The sequence below is a fragment of the Coturnix japonica genome, chromosome 19, assembly GCF_001577835.2.
Source record: "Coturnix japonica isolate 7356 chromosome 19, Coturnix japonica 2.1, whole genome shotgun sequence".
NCBI lineage: Eukaryota > Metazoa > Chordata > Aves > Galliformes > Phasianidae > Coturnix > Coturnix japonica.
The window spans coordinates 5,692,760-5,716,927 of record NC_029534.1 but is presented as its reverse complement, the minus strand read 5'-3'; the positions used below and the strand labels follow the sequence as shown (position 1 = coordinate 5,716,927).

Below are 24,168 nucleotides of genomic sequence, written 5' to 3'. Positions count from 1 at the left end.
TGAAAGGTAAGCTACCACTCCAGGGATTACTGGGACATGGATGTGAGAGCTGGTCCTAGAGCCCTCATCATGGACCAGGATACCACCTGGAAATACACTGTGAACTCACTGAGCACAGAGTTTACCTGTCCCAAGCAACACAGAACTGAATGCTTAGAAAATGCCCGTCTGCTGACTAAAAAAACAAGAGCTGACAGGCTTTGATATCAATGCCAATTAAAACAAAAGTGCTTACTATCCACTCCTTTAACATTTGCAGAGGGCTTTGGAAACTCAGTGCTTTTACAAGCAGTTAGGTGTTACCTGCAACACAGAGACAGCGGACGAAAAACACCACAAATATAAATCCTAGAAGTACTATCTTTGGAGTGAAAACCTAAAACTGGCATTTGAAAGTTCAGTGAGCTGTCTGATGACTCCAGACTTGATTTCCTTGGCTGACAAGGCAAAATATGAATTGCAGCTCCATACAGTAGGAGGACTTTCTGAGATCTGAAAACCCAGCTATGCTAGATCCTCTTTCTTCAACAGAAATCCTGCAGTTACATTTGAGCTGTTGCTGCATGAGCTAGAACAGAATCCCACTCACGTGGTGGGACTGTCCCTGCACTATTAACTGAAATAAAGATTGTTTTGGTTTCAGTGAAATGAGCCGCAGCAAATCGGTTGTACTGGGAGCTAGTATGCTTCCCAGGGAACCAAAACTGCGCTAAATTAATTGCTGTGAAAACAAACCTTTCCAATCAATGTCATTGGAAAAGCTTAGGTACCACCAGAGATTTTGACACAGAGACTGACTGGCAGACAAGTGGAAAGCTCTGCAGACTTACTTTATCCGTATCGCTTTTTTCAATTACAATCTCATCTGTCTCTGTCCCAGTTTCATCCTCTAGAAACGGGTTGGTGGAAGGAGGAGGTGCTTCTGGCTTCTTCTGTAAAGAACACACCAAAAAAGGAAGCTCCTTAGAGAACAGTGTGCTTTGCCTCCTGTCCACACACTGCAGCTGCATGCTGCTTTACTGAGCCCTTCAAAGTACTGTACAGCAATCAGACTTCTCCGAGCACAGAGGCGAATGCAGACCTCCTCTTCAGCATTTGAGCTGTGAAGCTCTCTGTGCTCACACTCACTCACTTAATCATCCCTGGAAGGAGCATTTTGATGAATGAGAAATTTCCACCCCCTCAAAGCCCACACTCCACAGTCCTGAATGCTCAAGAAGCAGCAGCAGAGCATTGGCCTGTGGTTTTTCCTTAGTAAAGAACCAGTGCTATGGAAGCATTCAACTGTGAGCAAGCTGCCTAACAGCACTGAACCAAGTGGGGACCAAGTGCTCAGAGCTGTGGGTGCACCTTTTCATGAGGAAACAATTCTGGTGTGGGCTAGTGGCAAATAAGCAGTTAGACATCCAGGGAAGAGGAAATGCTTCCCTTCTTTCTCTTTTTTTTCAAGGCACTTATATCCTCCCCCTTCTGTTTTTCTGTTACAAAAGCTTCTGTGCCTATCTTTTCCATAGGGATAACAACAAACCAGTGAAGTAAATCTAATTAAAGCTGCAAATTTGGTATGAAATTTGTCAGAAAAGTAAGGCCGCATTCTTGAGAGATTTAAATTCAGCCAGGAGGAAAACCTTACAGGACTTCCTTTTTTTAATTAGTGGCACCTACTGATCCACAGCAAATAACAACCAGGCCCAGCAGGCTTATCTTGTAGGGAGAATTAGCACATCCAAGTAGGCTTCCAGACACCAGCTGGACTGTGCAGTGAACCTCAAAGCAGTAGCTTCTGAGTCACACGTGTGCTCCATTCTCCCAGGGCACTCAGCTGGCAGAACACCTGCCTGAGATTTCAGGCTGAAAAAGCACAGATGAGCCCAGAGATATTCACCAAGGAGGTTCTCTTGGCTCTGCCTTTACAATCTGCCAAATGAGACACTGAAAAATGGAAGTTACCAATGGCCCTACAAGAAAAACTAACTCAAGAGAATGTGGGATTGAAAGCTGGTACCTTGTGGTAAACGTGTGGTAACAAGAAATGGACAAGAGACAACTTTTGGTTATAACGTGTCATCAACGTGCAGAAAACAAACATTATGATGTGGTCACCACACCACGACTATTTTGTGGCTCTCCATACCAATGTGGCTTCAGTTGCAAACAGCAGTGCCCAGGAGAACCAAAAAAGTACACAATCTGTGAGCCTCGTGCTATCCTCTCTGCCACATTCTAAGGTCAGCAATCACCTTCCCAACTACAACCCACTGAGCACAGTCACACTAAACGTTTGAGCTGCCAAGGGAAGATGCAGGTGACACCTTCTCAGGTCTCCCACTACCACAGCTATGTGTGATTTGGGCCCTTCTTTCCCCCCTAGTAATCTGTGGGTCTGCTCTTTAGAAATCCCCTTACCACTGTGCCATCAGCCAGAGTGCAGCCTGAAAAGCGCTTGGCCAGGAGTCCTTCAAAGTTAGTTGTCCTCTGGATTGCAAACAAAAGCAATTTCACTTCAATTTCCTTTGCTCTTGTACGCATTATCTTGGCAAGCTCTGTTCTGAAAAAGAGTGACAAAACAGGAAAAACAACATGGGTTTCTATAAAGAGAAAGATCCAAAACTTAAGATGGTAACTCATTCTATTCCCTAGCAACGCTTTTCATCACATAAATCAAGCTAATTCTTAAGATGCTCTCTTCAACAACTTCTCAGGTTTTTCCCACTCTTGCTCTTAACCATGGGCAATTCTACATAGATATTTGGACGCTACCTTGAAAGCCGTATGACTGTGTGCTCTGTTTGGCTGAAGACAAGCTAATCTTCTTCTCAAGGAAGGTGGTTCTGCTGGGGAGCACCACGAGCCTACCTGGTGACGTGGCAGAACTCCACAGCGATGCGCTCCGTCATGCACCACTCCTGGGGGAACATGCGCCCGTATTTCTCCTCATAGTCCACCAGCTGACGTTTGATCCACGCGTAGCGCCTGTCGATCTTATCCAGCCAGGCAACCTGAGAAGGAGAACACCACCTTTAACAGCAGCAGCTGCTAATAATTCAAGTGCTCAAATTCATGACAGACTGAAAATCTCTTCTAGCACGAAGGTACCACTGAAAACTCGGCCCAATAATAATCCGTTCAGTCTTACCATCCGCTTTGTTTTGCAGAGAGGTTCAAGTGAACAGCGGGATGAAAATGCAGGAATTCCTGGATTCCCAAAACCCAACTGTTTTTCAAACTCTGGGGTTGTGTTCCTACATACTTCTAAAGGAGCTCTTGCAACATGCACAGGATGGAATGTTTCCATCATCAGGACAAGAAGCTTAAAAATTAGCTACAAAGACTGATCCATTTCCTGGCATCCCCGACCCCCCTTTTCCTCCTCTTGTTGTTTTACTTTTAAGATTTTTGGGTTTGCAACTATCAGAATAAGTTTCCAACACTTCAGAGGGCAGAAAGCACATTTAACTTGAATTTATTTATTTGTCACAGTGCTGATCTCTGAACTTAAGCTCTAAGAGGAGAGGAAGTCATTCTGGTAGCCTCCCAACCCATCAGCCTGTCCGTGTCAGTGCTCCCAGCTCTCAGGTCAAACCCAGATTGCCAACAGGAAGCTGCGGAAACACGAGCTTTGCATTTTGCTCTGCTCTGCAGGAGCGTTTACAAAACCCCAATGTAGCTCACAGTGCTTTCCTTACATCTTGATTTTCCTGGAAAAGGACCAGATACTCTGAGAGGTGTTGTTTAATGAATTTCTTGATGATTTCCTGCTTGATTCTGGGATCCAGGACATTGGCAACAAGACATGCATCACGCAGGACATTGCTGGGTCCACCAGGTCTCTATCAAAACAAACAAATGATTTAAGGTTAAACAACTGAACGGATGATTGTAAATCGTACTGCATCCAAGTTATCTTGTTTAAATCCTTTTTCAATTATCCTCTTTTCATGCTCTCGGCGTTATCAGTTAAGCATCTTTCTTCTGTTGGATGAAAACTGAGCTACCTCCATTTCCCTGGCCATAAAAGTTGTTTTGCAGCTCAACTACTGCAGAAGTACCGCAACCTCCTTCCACAAATAAGAACAGTCATCCCATCTCTTCTGCAAATCCTTTCATTGTTCTAGATATTCTGAAAAGCAGCTAAAGGGAAGGGGCTGCCATGGGACAACCTCTTTTCTGCAAAAGGAAGGCCAAGTAAATGTGGAAAATATAGCCTAAGGATGATCAGCTTGCAATACAAAGCAGCACCTGCTGGTCTGTGTTGGCCCATATGATGATGATAGTGGAAGATTTAGAAGCATTAAAAAAAACAACTAAAACAATGCTCTTTTGAAGCTGTTCCATGTACACACAGATCTGCCCTTCACCAAGAGTCTGTTCCAACCAGTTTCCTCCTTTCTGTGCTTCTGTTAGACTTGTGAAGAAAGCAGCAGAGCTGGTATTCTGGAAGACAGAACTAGCTTTTTTTTTTTTTTTTTTAGAATAAATTCTATTTCACACCTACCCCCATATTGCTCCAAACGTTTGGATTCATAATTTGTGGGAAGCACACTTTCTGCCTTAGCCTTAGCCCAGATCTGTATCTGTGCTGAGTAAACCAGAGATGAATTTGATGGCAGCGTGTCAACAGACAGCTGGTGCTTGGCTTCCCCTAGATATGCACTGACCTTTTGTGTCTGACAAATAACCAATAATGTGGGGAGACACACCTGGGTTAAATGCTAAGGGTTCATGGCCCCACTGTGGTCTACATGGTCACACACAGTGTTTGGGGTATTCCTTGACTAGCCTGCAGGCCTCACTGCAACAGGTGTGTTCTAACAATAGTATGACTTTGAAAGTCACCATGATGATCCAGAAGTAAAATGAGATAGAAGCTGAGGACAGTTCTGTTGGCTAGTTTACAGTATGTGAGAACCTTACCTTTGTACCCTGGGAAGGAAAGGCTTCCTCAAAGTCAGCCAGGATCTGCTGTCCTAATTCATTTTGTGCTGCCTTCACCCTGATGGAGACAGAAGAAACACAACGTTGCTCCATTTTGCACACCTTGCTATGAGGGGGACTGAAAAAGCTAGCAGCTCCACAAGGTTTTCTTAAAGGACAAAAAAAGCAGCCTGAAAGAAAAAACCACCCACGCTAAGAAGGCATTATGTCAAAACTGTGAAAGTATTTCCTCCCTGAACGACACTTGGATGACAACTCCATCTGTACAGCATCAACACAAGTCCTTGATGCTCTCGTGCTGCTGAAATTTAGTCTTTCAATAACAGCCAGTTAATCAGCTGAGAAATCAGCACAGTGCCTTTAATGCCAGATCTTTACATTTGTGGATGCTGATCGAGTTTCAGAAAGCATGTTTCTAACACGAACGCCTCAGTCTTCATAACGAACCTTTCACAGTTCCAGGTGCACCAAGCTATTTTTAAATGCATCCATGTGAGTAGTGCTGGCTGCAGTTTTATCCTATAAATCCCAACTTAAGAAGCATAAGAGCAAAGGTATGAAATGGATGAAGAGGTCTGACGGAGACCACAATCACGCTCTTTATTTAGCTGAGAGAATAAGGCTTCCAATTTCCAGAAATAAAAGTCAATACGGCTTAATTGATACTTCGAGGGAAATGGAAATGCCTACACGTGCTGGAAAGAGCCAAAACAAACAGTCAGGCCCTCACACCCCTCTGCAGCCCTTGAATTCTTCCATCGCTTTTTATAATGCTGGAAACACTTGAAGGACTGAACTGATTACTCGAAACAGCAGATTTTTCCATTGAGACTGATATGTTTCAAAGGATGGCTTCTGTGAAGGCATTTATTCAGACTGTGGGAAGAATTTGTTGTTTGCTTTCTTTTTTGTTTATGAATCCTCAACATCAACAAGGAATGACCTGTTTGTTTAATCTGCCCCTTTCAGGTTCCTCTGCAGTGAAACACCATGAGCTGAGCTGACAATGCTGGAGAAAGGCCTGGCTAATTGAATGCTGCCAAATACAGAAAGTTCTAGTCCTTCCAAAGCTATGGCTGAAATATGACTTTACAAGTCATTCAGCTGTATGTACGACCTGTCTTATCTGGGATTTCTCTATGGAGGTTCTGCTTGAAAATGCCTGTGATGTCAGACACAAATCTCATTTAAGCTCCCTGCTTCACAGGAATGTTTAGAAACCCAAATATCCTTCCAGGTAGAGATCCACAGCTAACAACTTCACAGCAGCAAAACAAAAGAGATTTACTAAATGCTGAAACAGAAGGAGCAAGAAATTGAAACAAGGAGAACTCAGCCCAGCAGCAACAACTACAGCCGTAATCCTGCTTAGACCGTACAAGTAAACCCCAGCAATTAATGTAAGAAAGCATCACAGAACAAAGCCCTCTCATCCTCCTCCAAAACAAAGCAAAACAAATGCTGAACACGGACTGAAAAAGTGCATCTTTTCAATGAAGAAACAAGAAGTCTTGAATATCACAGGAATGAATGAGTTTGTATAAACAACTGAAGCCGTTAGCTGTGGAACTCCCCATCAGGCAGCAGCTGCAGTGCAAGTGCTGAACAGCAGAGCAGCCAGATTCCTGAAGACTCAACAAACCCAAAAGAGGCACGGTCAGGCAGTTAAAAGCCCTGTCCACAGGCTTTGTTATTTTAGGCTTTGATTCAGGAAAGTACTTAAGGGTATTCTTAATGGGGATTCTCATATTCTTCAATTAAGAAACTTGCACGAATGCCTTGCTGAGCTGGGACGCTAAGAGAAATATCTTTTTTAAACCTTAAAGCTTAAGGCTTTTGAGCTTAAAAATAATCTCTTGATGGCAAAACGGCAAAATAAGTTTCAGTATATTTTTGCATGCTTTGCACAATAAGGATAGGGCAGGGAAATCAAAGCAGCCAGAGCTTTAGGTACATGCAGCCAACCTCCCCCCCTGAAGCATTTGGTGATGTGAGGGTTGACATTTTGGTTTTCCTGCCTTTTGTTTTACTATTAGTGGCTTTTGTTCTGCTTCTCTACCACAAAAATAATAATATCAAATTAAAAAAAAAAAGCTCCCACAAAAAAACAACAACAAAAAACCCCTCACACTTAAATCTCAAATGACATAAATTATTAGAAACCACAAGTACTTCAGCCAAAGCTACCAGAAATCTTAAACCATGCCTGGCAGCTTGCTGGGATGCAAAGGGGCTGAGCGAGCCCATTTTGCTGGGGCAAACTTAGCATCATCTTTATTGGAAATACTTTCCAAGCTTTTCTCCACTCTCTGCCAGGCTTCAGCAATGTGCATGGGTGGGTTGGTGACCACTAATTGTATGTTCCCTCTACAGAGGGAAAACAGAAGGGAACTGAGAACCAAATATCACTTTCTTCTGTGACAAACAACTTCCATTACACCAAATCTGAAGTTGTTTTAGGAATATCATTAAGAAAATATTCACTTTCGGATGTGAACTGTGTCATTTTCTACATGAATACCCAACAGGACCTCCGCAAGAACCCAACTGAGCCAGGTTTCCAATGAATACTTACAATGGGATTTTTGATTGTTTTCAAGGGGACAGAGCAGGTGGAAAGCAACCCTGAAAACTAATCATTAGTTTTACAAAATCCAGGAGCAGGAACTTCAATTGAACTGAGCACCTCATGAGAAAGCTCCCATCCAACAACAGCAAGCAGGCACTTCTTCCCATGGCCTCCTATTTATATTTGGCTTTGCTCCATCCACACCAAGGAAGAGAGGCTCTTTAATAAAGAGAGAATCTGCTCATTCAGCAATGCATATAATAGATTTACTGTATATAATAGACTTTGGTTACTGTCTGTGCCAAAACCTTCTCATGCACTTTTGCCTTCACAAGAGCCTTCAGTTGCACTATTAAACCAACGCCAGGAGATACCAAACCCCAGCAATTTCAACCTGAAAATAGCACTGAGAGAAGCCCGGTAAACTTCCTTTGATGTTTCATGAATCAGGAAAGTGTTTCCAAGCAAAGAGAGAAGAAAGTCAGCTCCAAGCTGGGCCCTCCTACTTCCACATGGAGACAAGCTGCAACCAGGCACGGCCTCAGGCAGACCTCCCTGCAGGAACATGCCCTGGGTGTCAGCAGTGCAGAGCTCCCAGCACCACCAGTGCAGCCCTCCTCACCCCACCAGCAGTGTCTTCTATCACTACCAGATGGTGCAACCCGTGCTGTGTAAACACTGGAAGGAAAGCCCTGCAGAGGCAGCACTAAAAATAGGAGAATGGACTTCCATGAGCTCTTCAGATCCACAGCTTGAAAAGAGACAAAAAGAAAAGAAGTTCTCCTCCATGCCACTGCCAGTCTCTCTGGCACGACTCGACACCTCTTTAATTATCAGCAACTATGAAAGCATTAAATAATTGTCCATTAGAAAGGAAAAGCCAGCCAGAATTCTGCACTGAGGCTTCAATTATCTGTGGCCTTGCCATGGCCAATGACAGCAGCTTTCTGTCACTACCAATCTGGAAGAAAATTAATCGAGTTATCTTCCTGAGCATGAGGTCAGAACAGACAACAACCTAAACAAATGTCATTGCTCTTTTGAATTTATCTCTCTTTGATGCTCATTTAAGCAAATGCTTAATTTGCTAAAACAAGGCTCCACCTCTCCCTCTCGATTTAGGGTGGATCTTTATTTTGCTCAGTGTCATGGATTCCATCTGGGCTTTCTGGAAGAGGTATCCATAACGCAAAGGAAGTCCAGCAGACTGACATAGAATTATTACAGAGCTATCACTCAAACACTGTTTTTATCACTACGCAGTGCAGCTGCCATCTTAGCAAAGGGAGTCACCACTTTATTAATTAGTGCCTGGAAGACTCCTCCAGCCACCTCTGTAATGAGCAAAGTAACCTCACGTATCAACAGCATAATGGTGACAGATGTGCAATTTGCAAGCTGAAAAGAACTGCTATCAGATATGATTGCATTATTAAGAAGGCTCATCCCTAATGTTAATAAGTGGTTTTTACCTCTGAGCTGTGCTCAGCACTATGACAGGCTGTTAAGTAAACGTCAGGGATGTGGTGCAAGCAAAGTGAAGCCTGCTGTAAAGCAGGAAGAGTAGGTTTGGGCTGGGACAGACACATTGACCTAGAAGAGGGAGGGCCCTGTTCCTGAGAAACCCAAATGCAAAGTCACAGATCAAAACCAAGGCCCAAGAACGCTGGTGGCTTTGTCACACTGAGCTGCCACATGCCACTGCTGAGAGCGGTGGGCACTTGCTGCTGGATCTGCAGTACAACTCACCCTGTAACCAACTGCACCCCTCAGGGTAAGGAATCAAAGAAAGCTTCACCTCAGGGTTTACCACAACCACAGGTTCAAAGGGCCACCACCCTTAGGAAGTGCTTCTGCCTAGTGTGTTGTCTAACTTGCCAGCACCACACTCGGTGCTTGATTGTTTTACCTCTCAGAAAGCTGTCGAATCTGTGGAATCCCCATGTATTTGTTGAAGTGCTCCAACACATTCACGACGCCTTGTAGAAGGTTGGCAACTTCCCCGTATTGTCTCCTCCTGGTCATAGCCCTGCAGAGGAAATTAAAGGTTTACAAAGGGGGATTTGATAAAAATCTTGGGTGGTAATTCCCCAAGTTACTTCATCCATACAGCCTCCACTGACAGTTTTCTAAAATACACAACTCTTCATTAACATTCCAATACAGCATTAAAACTTCACTTAACTGATGCTAAAATAAACCAATCCAGCACACATCTAACAATGCTTCAGAAAACATAAATGTCCAAACCAACACTTGGCAAAGAACGTGTAAACTACCAAATGCATCCGCTTCCCAGTATGGGTCTGGAAGCAGTAAGTGCTATTTCACTGTAATGACCTGAGTTACGCCGTTCATCATGGCACACAAAGCATGACTTAAAGCTTCACAGGGAGAACTTCTACACTGAAAAGCCATTAGCACTGTCTTTTCTGCTAATAATTTTCACAGGGAACTGATAGAAGAACAAACTTGATTTTTATTTCAACCTTTAGGATCATTCCATCCGAGACAGCAGCCCAAGTAAAATTTAATCCTGACCACTTGACAGCCCAGCGTTCGTGCAGAGTTTGCTACAATCCAAGAACAGGCTGTGCTTGGGTTCTGCAGCTCCACAGATGCAACATGTAAAAGCTGAACTTCCTCAGCCCGTGCGTTCCTCAAGCACATTAAAAAAATAAAAAAGACAACCACGAAGGATTATTAGAAACATCCAATCCCACTTTGTACACAGCACAAGCTGCAAGGCTTCTCTGAACTCATTTTCAGAACTAGAGCAGACCTCTCAGAAACAGAGATCCCACTGTAGTTTAAGACTGCTAAAAATCACCCAAAGCACATCCTTGGTGATGACACCTAACTCAACAGACTGCCTTACACTTTCATGAAGCCAGACTCTCATTCCCAATCTATTAAATAAACTTCCCTCCAGAGATACAAGCAGCTGTTATAGGCCTGCTCTGAAATCAAGAACTCAGTGGGGTCAAAGTGCCACTAAAATTCATGTGCTTACTCCAGTGAGTCCACTCCCCCTGCCAGCATGTGCAGGTGGTTGAGGGTGGTGATGGAGGTGGTCAGATGGCGCTTGGCGTGATCCAGCTGCTTGATATCCCGTGTGATTTCTTTAACCTAGTGAATGAAAGAACAGGAATCTGGCTAAATATCAAGCACTAAAACTGTAGGGAGCTAAGCAGGGCTCTCTCTTCACTTAGGAACTCCAGTTTAGCTCTACAGTCAAGTTAACATGAGAACAAATGTACAGGTTCAATACCAAAGACAAAAACATTCCCTTCTTAACAATGACTGAAGCAAAAAAAATCAGTGTCCTATCCCTTTTAAAGGCTAAACTGTTACTCACCATTTGTTCTGATTTTTCAGCCTTGTCTTTAATATCCTTAATTTTACCAAAGAGTTGCTGAATGGCTTTCTGGGCTTCTTCCAGGGCCTGAAAAAAGAAACAAGGTCAGAGTAGAAAGAAAGCTCACAAATAGTTTACACCTTTAGAATGTACAGCTGCTCCTCACAGCAGCCTGGGCTGGGTCAGTGAGGGGAGCTGTTTTGTTACAAAGAAAAGATCATCAGCGCAAGAAAAGCCAACCTACAACCATGTGTAGGGTGGGATTACAGCCTGAGTGGACTGGTGCTTCCGTATCCACTTCACAATAATGCTCTGTAAAATCTGATTGAGATACTCCATGGGAGCACCTTGGTGATACAATCCATTAGGGTTAAGGTTACTGCAGTGTATGTCCACTCGCTAAGAGCGGAAAAATAAGCAGAGCTCACTCCTGATCAATACGCATTTAGAGCAAGGAAACGAAACCTCCAAACAAAAGCTCTACGCTCAATCAATTCTCAATCAAAAATACACAGCATACAGAGCACAGAGTACTGTTAGCAGGACATCATCCTGCTGGAAGACCAACACCTATTCTGTTGATTCCATGCATGCAAGCAAAGGCTTTTCAGGACGGTTTTGCAGTACCTACAGAGGTCCAGTGTGGAAAAGAGTTGGTCTGGATTTCTGTGCTATTTTCCTGCAAGCTTCTGGTCCCCCTCACGCAGCCATGGTGCATCTGCCCTCATCCAGACCACAAAGATCCATGTGGACTCAGTAAGTGGAGCCACACATCCAAAAATCAGATGTTCACAATCTGCCTTCTGCAGTAACTCATCCCATTTTGCTTTCCTGGTCTGGTAATGTTTCCAGCTCCAGCTCCACTGTTTCCTGCTGTAAGGAAGGCTTCTGTCCCTCCTTTTCCATCCAGCTCCATGACCAAGGTTATGGTGCTAGCTGCAGGCTCCTCCAGCAAAGAAACACAGCACACTTTCCTTTAAAAACGCATAAGCAAACTATCTGCCAGGAGGTTTTGTTGGAATGAAGCTGCATTACAATAAAAAGTCTAAAAGCTGGAAACACTTGATAATTCATTTTCCAGAGGAGAAGTCTCCTCTGAAATATCTTTTGAATCATGTGAAAGTTAACACTTTATCCGTTAGTGTCCCAAGATATCACATGGCATGTTCAATAAGTGAAATGAGCACTCCACCACGCTACAGGGACAGCTCCATTAGAAATGAACACCACCACCCTCTCATTTGGCTCCAGCCTGGCCCCCTCTTGGAATAAGGTTTGCTATCCCATTTGAAGGCACGTGGACTAAACACAAACCAAAGAATGCTCCTTTCAACATATTTAACTGCAGCCTCTGTGCTTGGTCCCAGCCCCCAGCTGCAGCACATGCCTGTGTGGGCCACTGAGCACTCAGCACTGCTTTTCCCAGGGTCTGCTTTAAGATATCAGCTCTGTACCTGAGGCATGTGGTCCTTCTGCGCTCCAGAGGAAACAAGCACATTGCACTGGGCAAAATAAACAGGGTTTTGTTCTTGTACATTGAAAAGAGAAGGCAAACAAGTGTCATCACCTGGTCCTGACATTCGTTGCTTTTACCTCCTCACAGTCTCTGGATAAACACAAAGGAGATGACATGCCCTGAGGCTTCCTGCCACTGAGCAAACAGCAGGACCAGAACATGGGGAGAGACAGATCCATGCTGTGCATGCATCTCTCAAGGGAGGACATGCATTCCTATAGCTGCTAAGAAAAACTAAAACCACACACAGAACCCAGCAGAGAACTAAGCAGGCTTGAGTAAAGCAGAACTGCTCATAAACACCCATTTCATTTCTTGAAAACTTGCTTCCAAAAACTTGTCCAGCCATCGAGACATAAAGCTGCAACTAGTTCAAGGGGCTGCTCCCCTGAATGAGCTGCATGTTCCTTATTCAAGGTAGAAGAAACTAATTCATCAATGTGCTCACAGGTGTTTTTTTTAATACAGCTTATATAATAAAGATGAAAATATTTGTCTTGAAGCATCCAGAAGATCTGCCCAAGGTGACACCATACGTAAATCCCTTTCTCTTAATCAGAAGGGCACTGTCAAGACAGATCTGAGGGGAAGCTGAGAATGAACTGCAAGCGTTACTCAGCTTGCAGAGCCTAATTAAACTTCGTAATGTTTCTTCTTTCAGGAAACCAATGAAAAACGTTGGCTGCAACATTTCAACTGCAGCATCTGAGAGTAAAAGACTGCATGTGTGGGAAGGAAATAAATTACACCAAATCACTCCAATGCTCTGCTGAGTACAAAAGCAGAGAAGAGCAAAACCAACTCCTATTTGATCAGTGGTGCTCCTTACTCAGGGAGAAGGAATTGACAATCTAAGGAAGGAAAGCAGGTCTAATTCTTTAAGGTGTAATAAAGAAATTTCTTTCATTTTATATAAATTATTGTTTTCTTGGCTATAAAAATGGGACATGGGAAACTGCAGATGTGTTAAAGACTACACTTTATACTTTGGCATATAGTATATAGGGGAATGCATTTCCCTTCCAGTAAAGCCACGCTCTGCTCCTGTAGAGGCAGCAAATCACAAACTTTACAAGCATTTTGTTACCACTTTTGTTTTTGGACAGAAATTCTAAATGCAGAATAATACCAAGAGAATAGGAATTGCTCTCAAGGACAGAACTGGTTTACATGATCAAGAGCAGCAACCAGCCTTACGCAGTGGCTTGACGCTGTGCCGCACCAATTTGTCTCCTCACCCTATGTGCAAATTGATGGCACTCCCAGCTGACTTACAGAAGTTATTGCTCTTTCTCTCCTAAAGCATCTCGAGGACTGAAGACTACTAATAAGGGAAGAGATACACAGATACGTCATCACCCATGGTTATATGAAATGAGGATGTTGAAATGAGGGTTGCAATGTACTGGAACAACATCATATGACTCTAATCAGCAACTGAGCCTGCAAGCTACAATTAACCCATCGGCATTATTTATGAAACCTGATGCAACCCCTGCGCTCCCCGAGCACTCAGCAGCAGCTGAGGACAGCCCTGACAGGAACCCACTGCTCAGAGAGGCCACAGCTGCTCATCCCAGGGCATCCAGCAGTGGTACATCCAGGAAAGAGGTCAGCAACGCAGCAATAGTCTGCAGGGAGAGCATGCAAGGCAAAGTAACACGCTTCAGGCATTCTGCTTTTCTCCAGCTCTGGCTTTCTTCTACCAGTTCTTGAAGTGAGGAAGAGGATCTTTCCATTTAACATGACGCACTTTTACCCGGTCCTGTTTCTCAGCCACTCCGTGTTAATGAAACAAAGCTCCTCTGCTCCTGGGTTAACAGCAGGGATGAGGTGCAGAATGCTGAGAAATTCACATAGCACCTGGAAAGCACAACTGCATAGAGCCCAGGTAAGGCAGACAGACAGTGAGCTCCACAAGTCATCACATTCTGTAAAGCAAGAGGGCAAAAACACAGCAAACCAAGCAGCCACAGCTCTTTAAACCTCTTCACCTTGACATGCAACAGGAGCGAGCCCATCAAACACACTACAAAACAATAGGGGAGTAAAGGTACAGCATGAATCACTAAGAAAAAATTGCCTACAAAACATCCTCGCTGGCACTGACCCGGGCAGTTCTGAGGGCATCATCTCTTGTAGCATCTTTCAGTTTGATCTCCCAACCAGCAAAATGGGGAAATTAAATAACCTGAATGAGAGGTGGGAAGAGACTGAGTCTAACAGTGCACCACCAACATGAACTTTAATTCGGTATTTCAAAGTGAAGCTCCTTTGAAAGTTAACCTTGCACGGATTTACAGCCATAACAACAATGGTAAAGCCAAAAAACAAAGCCTGAGTGACAGCCTGCAAATCCCCACAGCTCTGCAGGGGGACACAACCATGGTGGCTGTCATCACAGTGGGGCAGCAGATACGGCCCAGGTCACACCATGTAGATGCAGCACTTGAGGACACGTTTATTGGGTGTGATGGGGTGATGGTTGGACTTGATGATCTTGGAGGTCTCTTCCAATCTTTATGATTCTATGATCCCCTACTCCACCCAAGGTACAGCTTCACCATCTGCCACGGTGCTGTCCCATCCCTCCCAGCCATGCACTGCGTGTCCCTACACTGGAGCAAGTCAACAGAGCAATTAAAGGAGAGTGTTATTACCAGATGTCATTCATTTGGGGAAGGAGCACATTTTCCAAGGCAGTTTGCTTGCTTAGGGAACTCTGAGCTTTAGTACTGAGTCAGCTTTGTTCTGTCCCAGTAATGGTTAAAATACCTTGACAGCTTCCATATGCTCACTGGCGGTGTTCTAGAAACACGCTCCTTTTATTTGATTCTGGCCAATATATATTTCAATTGGATGTCATTACTCACATCAGAAAGCTGCCCTCTGCTAAGTACTTTATAGACACTTGACACATCTGCCAAATTCACAGCATTCAAATGTATTTTTAATGTTACAAATCGGGCTGTGGTCAGGATGCTGAGAATTTAATGCTCTTGGATTGGTCCCCACTCCTGAACACAGTGTATTAACGCTCCTTTCATTTGCTGCCACGCTTACAGCCCTGATCAATGAACGTCTATGGACCATGACTGAAAATAAGTTCCCATCCCCAACTCTCAAAAGAGCCTCAGCTGCAGAGATTTCAAAGCAACTCGTGCTTACTGTGACCAGACTCCTAATTTCTGCCACTGAAATCTCATACAAAGAATCCCTCCAGACGGAGAAAGGGCGGAAATACATTTTTTATTCTCATCCTCATTTCATTTTAGAGAAGACTTTAAGTTTCACAGCCACGAATAAACCATTGCAGCTCTAGCTGCAGCACTCAAGCAGTGGGGCTGGTCTATGGGCGCCCTCTGACAGCACACAGCCAGCCAGATCCTTCACTGGGCAGACAAACCTGATGGGCTCAGCGCCCCTGGCTTTGATTTTAGCAAATCTCAACCCTAGGACTCCATCAAATACCATGTAACTACCACAGTCCCTGCTAAAGAATACAATTTTCTGTCATCAGTTCTAGTTCTAACCACTGAGGCTGCACTAAGGATGCTTCAAATCAACAGATTATGTCCAAGACTGCACCAAGCTTAAAATTGCTGCTTTTGTCCCTTCACTTAACCCCTGAATCATGCTTAGAAATCAAAACCTGTGCTCAGAACAGCTGCACAAACGCTGGTAGACATGAGATGTGAAGCAAGAGGTGATATCTCACATAGTGCTCAACTCCTAAACAGACATCAAAAATAGAACAAAAAAAAAAACAAAAAAAAAAAAAAAAAAAAAAAAAAAAAAAAAAAAAAAAAAAAAAAAAAAAAAAAAAGGAAAGAAAAGAAAGGGGGAAAGATGAAAATTAATAAGATCCACAGTAACACAATCTCCTGCCTGTTGTCAGGACTGCTATTTCCAGACTGGGCTTCTCGCTTTGCTGGCACAGCCCAGCCTCACTTTGCAGCTTGCACCGTCACAAACAAAATGCCTTTTGCCTGCACAAAACACAACCTGATGCCCAGCCCAGGGTGGCAGGGCAGTGACACAGGTATCCACCACCTCCTGACACAGGAGCACAAGGCAAGGTCATGCACAGACCTGCCTCAAACCAAGTGTTATGGCAGATGGCAGAAGTTCTGCCCGACCTCTCTGGGCAGTTGCAGATGCCAGTTTTAATGGCCAGGAGCCAGAAGGATAATAAACAGCACTATTTCTTCTTGGCATGCCATCCACCTGAAATCCTTTTCAGTAAACATGTTCTGGGCTAGAAAAAGCTCCACGCCTCTTCAAGGGGAAGGACATTGCCCAACTGTCACAACTCACTAGGGAAATGGCTGTAAATGATTCTCACTTTTTATTCATTTTGGCAGCTCAATTTCTGGTGATTATTCACTGGTTATGAAAGAACATCGAGACTTCAGTTGCCTGGCTGGAATCTTACAGAACCTGTGGCATGACTCTTCCTTTTTAATATATAAAAATGACACAGCAATTTAACCCTCATCCATCCATTACCTCAAAACACACAATGAAAACTATCACTTGACCATTTGTGTTTCAGAATACATTCAAAGAGCCACTAAGGCTGCGAAAGACCACGAAGATCACCAAGCTCCAACACAAACAGGTGGGGGTGGAAAGGGACCTGAAGCAACAGTGCTGCTTGCTAAGCATGGTTATGCAATGCAGGCACTGCACAAAGGCAGCTCTGCCTGCTCACTGCTGCACCCACCAGTGGCCATGTCACTAAGGAATTGGGTAGCCAGGCTGACATGACCAGAAGAGGAGCACCATCCTCCTGCTGCCATCCTCAGCATCTGCACATCACCCTCTTTTTCTGCTCGCTGCTCATCTTCATCTCTCCTTTCCTCCCTGTACTGGTTCTGCAATACATTTCCTGCTTGCTATTAAAACAAAAAAGAAGTATTTCACATCATTCCAATCTATGACCTTGTCAATCCCAATAACTGTGGGCATTTCTCTATGCCAGATGCATCTCCTCCTTCCATGGAGGCTGCAGCACACAGGGCTGCCTGGGACTCAGCACAGCTGCAGAGCTCAGACATGTTTATTTTTACATGCAGTGAAGGAGGACAGCAGTGGTTACCGAAGTATGGGATGACTAATTAAGCCGTCTACTGCTGTGCTGGGTTCAGGCTGGGCAGCAAGAATATATTTGTATTCTTTAACCACAGCAGCTGCCACCTCTTTTCTGCGCTGTTGTAGTTCAGAAAAAATAACAACACACAACTTGCTGTTCTCATGAAGCAAAGCAAAGAAGTGGGAGCCAAGCAAAGCAATCTGAGCTATCAGCTACTATCTTCAGCCATGAGAAACATGCGAGGCTTTCCCAGCCCAGGGCACTTCCACTTCCTCTTCAGCACTTTGGTGCAGCACTGACCGAGCCAGGATCCCAATGCACCAGGATATGCAAAGTGCTACGAGGCATATGAGCAACATGCTGCTGTCACTGCTGCTTGGCCCTGCGGGGCTCAGCTTGTTGGACTAGGTGGTCTTGGAGGGCTCCTTCCAATGCAACCATCCTATGAATGGCAAAGCTTTTCTTTAGAACAGTCTTTCCCTACCCAAATTAAGTAATTTTGGGTGAACGAGTTAGGAAGGGAAGGTGGACCAGAGCCAAAGGGTTTGTTATTATTATTATTATTTTTTTAAGATTCAAACTATAAAGCCACAAAAGCAGAGGGGATGCCAGAATTCCCCTTGGGTTCTCATTTCCTTCCCCAAATGGTCTGCACAGAAAGCTGCCTCACCTCTGCTGATGCGGGCACCTGTGTCTGGCTGTGCAGATGCAGCCAAGGGTTAATGAAGCTAGATGGCAAATGCAGAGACTGCTTGTTACAAGGGCAGTGCATGATAGGTGAAGCAGCTTCAGCCAAACAAACAGCACAGGCATGTCAGCAGCTGTCAAAAAAATTACAGCCAGGCGATGTAGAAGGTTCAGCAATAAACACAACTAAAGAGTGACAAATAAAAACATACCGAGCACATTACACATCCAGTGGAAAAAGCTATGGGAACTTTTTATACTACACCCTGGGGCAAAGAGGAAATTATGCCACAACAACCAGGGCTCTCAGCAAGGTCAGCTCAGACTCCAGCTCAGCAGCAGAGCTGAGAAAAACCTTACTGAGGGAAAACAGGATAGTGCTGGCTCCCAAAATCTGCAGGCACAGCTGGAACCATGGATTGCTACAGCAGAACCATGGCAGCTTCTGCATTCCCAGCCTCTCCCAAAGCATCAGAAATAGCCCAAGTCTGGGACTCCCAAGGAAAACGTTGTTACACCCTGCAGAGGAATGTTCCACCCACGACTGTTGTTTCCTCCCATAGAAGGATTATTAGTGAGTTAATTTCTGGAGTTCACAGTATTGTCTGCAGACTTCTCCACTGAAATATCTCACCAGGAAGGGGAAGCCAAACGAGCCAGACTATTTTAAGGCTCCTGCACTCGGAGGAAATTCTAGGGCAAAATTTCAAAGGCAGATGCTTTGAACCGAGACACATAACGCTCTGCAGAGACGAGAGAGCATTCCTGTCTTTAGAGCCACTTAAGTAACTCTTTGGGGCCACATTTATTTGACTTTTTTTGGTGGATTTAGAAGGTGTTTTTCCCAACACCTAAATGCTATTTGATACGAACACGTGATGAAGACTACTTGGGAAACTGTTTAAAAGATTGATGATAAAAAGCTGCTCTGGCATCCTTCCCACACCAACCATTCACCTCCCAGACTTGCTCACTTGTCTCACCCCAGAGATGGGGCACAAATGTCACCCACTGCCACCCCACCAGCACAGGGGACTCAAACACTGGTGGTGCAGGGGCTCAATCTGCAATTGATTTTGAACTTGCAAACCCTGAAGTCTCCTTCTGGTTAAGGAGCACGGAGAGCACATTTCCACAGCTGCATTCCATGTACTCACCACTGGGCCTGATGGATTCAGATTGTTCTAACTGGGAGAACGGCACACAGTGCTATTCAGACAGCTCTGCATTCAGACAGCACTCAATTATCAGCAAAACACCATTCTGCTCTGAAAAGCAAGGCTGGGCTCCCCTCTCCTGGACAGCTGTGAAGGTGCAGCTCTCAGCAAGGCTGAGGAAAGCTACATTGCTGACAGCTTTGGTAAATGACAACCAGAGAGAATACAAGCTGTTAGAGGCTAAACAGCCTTGGTTTGTCTTCTAAGGACCTGCCTGGTATCACTGGTTTCCTGATACACTATCAAAATTATATATAATCCCAGGGATTTGGATAGTACTTGAACCAACAGCCTGCCTGAGGCTCTCAGTCCTCCATTTGGCAGTACAAGCTGGCAGGAGATGGAAAAGCCAAGGCTGAGTGCCCTGAATCAGCTTCTCTTCCATGGCATGTGCTCTGCAAGCACAGTAGCTGCCTGTGTGCTCAGACTGGGTGCCCCACACATACCCAGTGCTGGCAGAGCACAGCTAACACAGGACAGAAGGGAACCAGAAGGCAGGGAACAGAAGGGAACAGAAGACAGGGATCCTCTGCTGGCTCACTTGGGGTCAAACAGGATCTGTTTTGCTGTCCTACCCCTGCATCTGAGGTTTATGTTTCCCTGGGAAGTCAGAGATTAAAAGGATGTTTACAATAACGGTACTGTTTCCCCCCACAGACAAGTACAGCTCCTTCAGCTCTGATACCACGCAGCCAGATAACTCTGATTACCATTTGCATGGTGCATTTGCATGCTGAGAACATCACTGAAGGCAAGAAGTATTTGCAAAACATCTCCCAGATCTGATCTCTCAGTAACCACACAGCATTCTGAGCTCAAACAGATACAACAGCAGGGTTCATGGGCACTTCTGTTCACAGCACAGGTTTCCAAGGAAAGGATGGATTGCACTGTTTTGGGTCCCCAGTGTGTCAAGGAGTGAAAATATGTCAAAACAAAGGATTACAGGGCTGCACAAACAGCCTCTTGGAGGTCAGCCAATTATGTATGTTTTAATCTCAGTGGTTTCTGTTCCTCACACAGAGCTTCTCACTACTACCTGCTCAGCCTTAACATCCAGTCTGCACAGAAATTATTCCTTCAACACAACAGACTTTGTAAGGGGGCAGGAAAGTGAAACTGGAGCCAGTGCTATCACAGGAAAAGAACAAATATACACCAATTTCTACTGCAACAGGGAGTGGAATTGCTGGAGAAGCCTTTCTGAATAGGCAATTACCATCCCAACACAGCAACCTATTCTTAAATCCAGTACTAAAACACAAGAATCATTGTTTACACAGAAGAAAGTAGAATGATGAATGATTCGAGACATTAATATTCCTGGTCTGAGCAGATACAGGAAATACAGATGCACCAAATGATAACTCAGAATCCAATATCACAGAGTCCAAGCTCAGTGTTCACAAACGTCACAGCAATAGCTGTGCTGGTCAATACCATACCCTAAGCAAACACATTTGTCAAGACAAAGACAAATGAAAACCTGGCAGTTGAATAAGATACATAAGATGAACTGGCAGTCAGTCATCAAGCTAAGTCACAGCAGCCCAGGATACTTCAGCAAACAACCTAGTTAAAAGGCAAAATATCCTTTTATTGATTCTTACTCAATAGCAAATGTGTTTGTACCTGTTTAATCCAGTTAGTTTATAATTAGCCACATAATGGCACAACTACAAGCCTCCAGTTCTTACACTTGCTTTTTGAAATTGATTTCTCATTTGCTTCCCTTTGCAGGGTAATCACAAGGCAGGTTAGAACAGCTGCTCCATAAGCACCTCAGGAAGACAGCAGGGCAAAAGGCAGCAGAAACACCCCCCTCATGATGAGAGCAGGTTTCTGCCCGCCAAAGGCAATCCTCAATTCAGCATTAGAAGATGAGAACTATTGGCTTTGCCTGAGATGAGGTGCACATACCTGCCTGCCATCCTGCCCCACATTGGTCTGTCCTCTCACAACAGTTCGAATGTTGTCATCCAACTTCCTGGAGGAAAAAAAAAAACCAAAACCCTATCATGTCAAATCCATTCTCAATATGCCCGATCAGAGCAATTTCTGGGAACCTTGAGACTTACAAAAGGGATTAAAAACCAAAAAGCTGCTGCTACGAACTAACGCCAAACTCGTATTTCTTCCTCCCTCTTTCTCTCTGTGGGACATCAATATCTTACACAATACAAAATTCCTGTTGCAAAAATAAAACCCCATTACCTAACTTAATTGGAGCTTCTAGCATTTCTCCCCCCTTAAGCAATACTGTCCGTTGTTCCTTGTCAGTTTCAATTCCTTCTTTCCATATAGCAAAGAGCAGTCTCAGTTCTTTCAGGTTGGCAATGCCAAACTGAATAGAAAATCTAAGGCTTTTTTCCTGCTGGCATTTTATATTTACAATATGAATAACAACAATAACCACATGAAAGGAGAGTTTTTAACAATTCCTATTTTGATCTCACAAACAGAATAAACTTCTCAGCAACCAAATATTCTGGACAGTTTGTCCTTCCAACCTCCAAACTGTATTAAAATTTGGTATATGTTGCTATCCAACTCATTGCTTTGCAAAGGTCTACTTTGCAACTCACCAGCTAAAATAACCTGAAGAGACACATTACAAAGAGGAGCAAAATATTTTACAATTAGCGATACAGTTTCATTTCTTATTCTATTAGACTTGAGGTTGATCCTGTCTTTGTCTTTTAAGCAAATTAACTCCAATTAACTACAGTATAGGCTGTACTTATGAGGCCTCGGTGGCTTCTCCATCTGAGATGCAATGAAATGGAGAAACACTTACCTTATTTTCAACCTGATTTTGTTGACAACTTCATCGATGTTTGCCAAAGACTACAAGAAGAAAAACAAAAAGGAATATTACAAGGGGAAAACTTCCAACCCACATCAGCTGTGACACTTCACCCCTTCTCATGCACCACACTTTACAAAAAGGAGAGCAATGATTTTTACAGGTGGAGAAAAAGACACAAAACAACTTAGCTGCAGGGTGCCCCTGTGATTCCTGCTGTGTCTCAGCAGGAGCTGCCCTGAAATGCTGTGGTGACAGTGACCTCCAGTGGACAGTACAGAGCTCTGGCCTTCCCTGGCCTCCTGCTGAACCCCAACACCCAGCACCTGGGTGCAGGAGGCTGCTGGAGATATGGGGGCATTACTGGGAGGAAATATAGCTCTTCATTGGCAAAGGGAAAAAGGATGAGCCAGTACCACCAGGAAACTGAACAGAGACAGATGGAAACCAAAGAGGCAGCTCTGCAGAGGGTCTTAAACATGGTAACACCTGCAATGGAGCTGCTTCCCAGTCCAGCCTTCAGCTGGGAAATGCCTCCTTTCATAACTGCCCCTGGGGCTGATGTGGGGAAGACCAAGGGTGGATAAAGACCCCATGGTCACCTCACTCTTTACACCACAGAAGAAACAGGTTTCAAACATAGATGACTCTTTGGTGACATCCCACACCCAACAACTGCCTCATTTGGTGAAAAAACACTGAGGATTCCTAATGAATAACACACAGCAAGTTATGAGATGTACTGCCAAAGTATGTACAGAAAGCTATTTATGTCTACAGATCAAAACAGAACTTTTACTCCAGCAAACAATTTGCATATAAAGAAACAACATAATGAGTGAACATCGTTAAATGCAAATTTAAGAATTAATTATTGTCATAGTATTCCTACACACAGTATCATTTAGAAGAAAAAGCTTATATAGGTTTAATCATGCTGTCAGCGAGGTTACTCTTCAAACTGAGGAGAGGAACATGCTGTGAGCACAACTTACTTGCTCAGTGGGAAAGAGAGTGTTAATATACTCCACAGCATTGAAATCTGCTCTGTCCAGGGGGTCTTGGCTGGGAAATACCTGAAAGGTGAGAGGAAGGGGAAAAAAGAACAATCAACACCACATCAGCTTTAGTGTTTGTACCTTTATGGAGTACCCACTGCTTTATGGAGCACCGCTGGGCAACAGCACCACTGTGACAAGGCTGCACAAACAGCAGTGCAGTGTTCTCCAGGGGTCCCCAACCTCTTATAACACCTGATAACACAGAGATAATGCACATGAATGCTTCCACAGCCAGCATGAGCAAAATCCATCATGTGCAAGAAACTCCCAGGACAAATGAGCCATTAATTATGCATCTTCCAATGCTTTTCTGTTGTCTGGGAGTGACAGCCCTGCTGAGGCTTTGCCCTTCTCTCTGCCTGGGCTTTGGGGGCTCCATGTTGACAGATAGGAGTTGCTTTCTGAAGTCATGTAATGCAGAACGTGATAAATTGAGAAATGGTTGTACAAGTTGTCCAGAGACTTTGGGTTTGCCCCTCTCACATGAAAAAGGGGAGAAACAGAATCTGCTGAGTGATTCCTGCTGCTTATGGGAAAAGGAAGGGAGAAGCTGTAGTGCAAACAGATCTGATCTGTCCTCAGAACAGCTCAAACAATGCCAATGCGGCTGCCAGGCTTTGTTTGCTCTTTGTCTCCGTAGGCTAAAACATGCTGCATTCCCTTTTCTAGTACCATATTTAGTCCATTCTACACAGCCATCAGTTCTGCTCTTTGAGGCCAAAATCACACCCAGCAAACACAGCAGCCCTCTGCAGGCACTCAGAGCCTCCACAAAGCCCTGCTACATGGGCACACGCACTGCTTACACTGCACACCCTTTAGAGAATAAAAGCAGTGTCTTTACGAGGATGCTTAAAGGAGAACCCAGAGATGGTGGCGTCCCTTTCTATGGGGGTGTTCCAGAATCGTGGGGATGTGGCATTG

At 44.3% G+C, this 24,168-nt stretch overlaps 1 protein-coding gene across 1 annotated transcript in view; it reads right to left on the bottom strand.

Annotated features, from left to right (window-relative positions):
* VPS53 (VPS53 subunit of GARP complex) overlaps positions 1 to 24,168 on the bottom strand; it is a 48,206-nt gene that overhangs the window by 23,296 nt on the left and 742 nt on the right. Inside the window, exons 2-12 of the mRNA XM_015880699.2 lie at positions 23,179 to 23,259; positions 22,175 to 22,224; positions 21,298 to 21,364; positions 10,863 to 10,949; positions 10,518 to 10,633; positions 9,414 to 9,533; positions 4,915 to 4,993; positions 3,687 to 3,830; positions 2,857 to 2,999; positions 2,407 to 2,548; positions 831 to 932 (exon numbers count right to left, since the gene is read on the bottom strand). Of these exons, the coding sequence (XP_015736185.1) occupies positions 831 to 932; positions 2,407 to 2,548; positions 2,857 to 2,999; positions 3,687 to 3,830; positions 4,915 to 4,993; positions 9,414 to 9,533; positions 10,518 to 10,633; positions 10,863 to 10,949; positions 21,298 to 21,364; positions 22,175 to 22,224; positions 23,179 to 23,259 (1,131 nt within the window). The remainder of the gene's footprint in view (positions 1 to 830; positions 933 to 2,406; positions 2,549 to 2,856; positions 3,000 to 3,686; positions 3,831 to 4,914; positions 4,994 to 9,413; positions 9,534 to 10,517; positions 10,634 to 10,862; positions 10,950 to 21,297; positions 21,365 to 22,174; positions 22,225 to 23,178; positions 23,260 to 24,168) is intronic.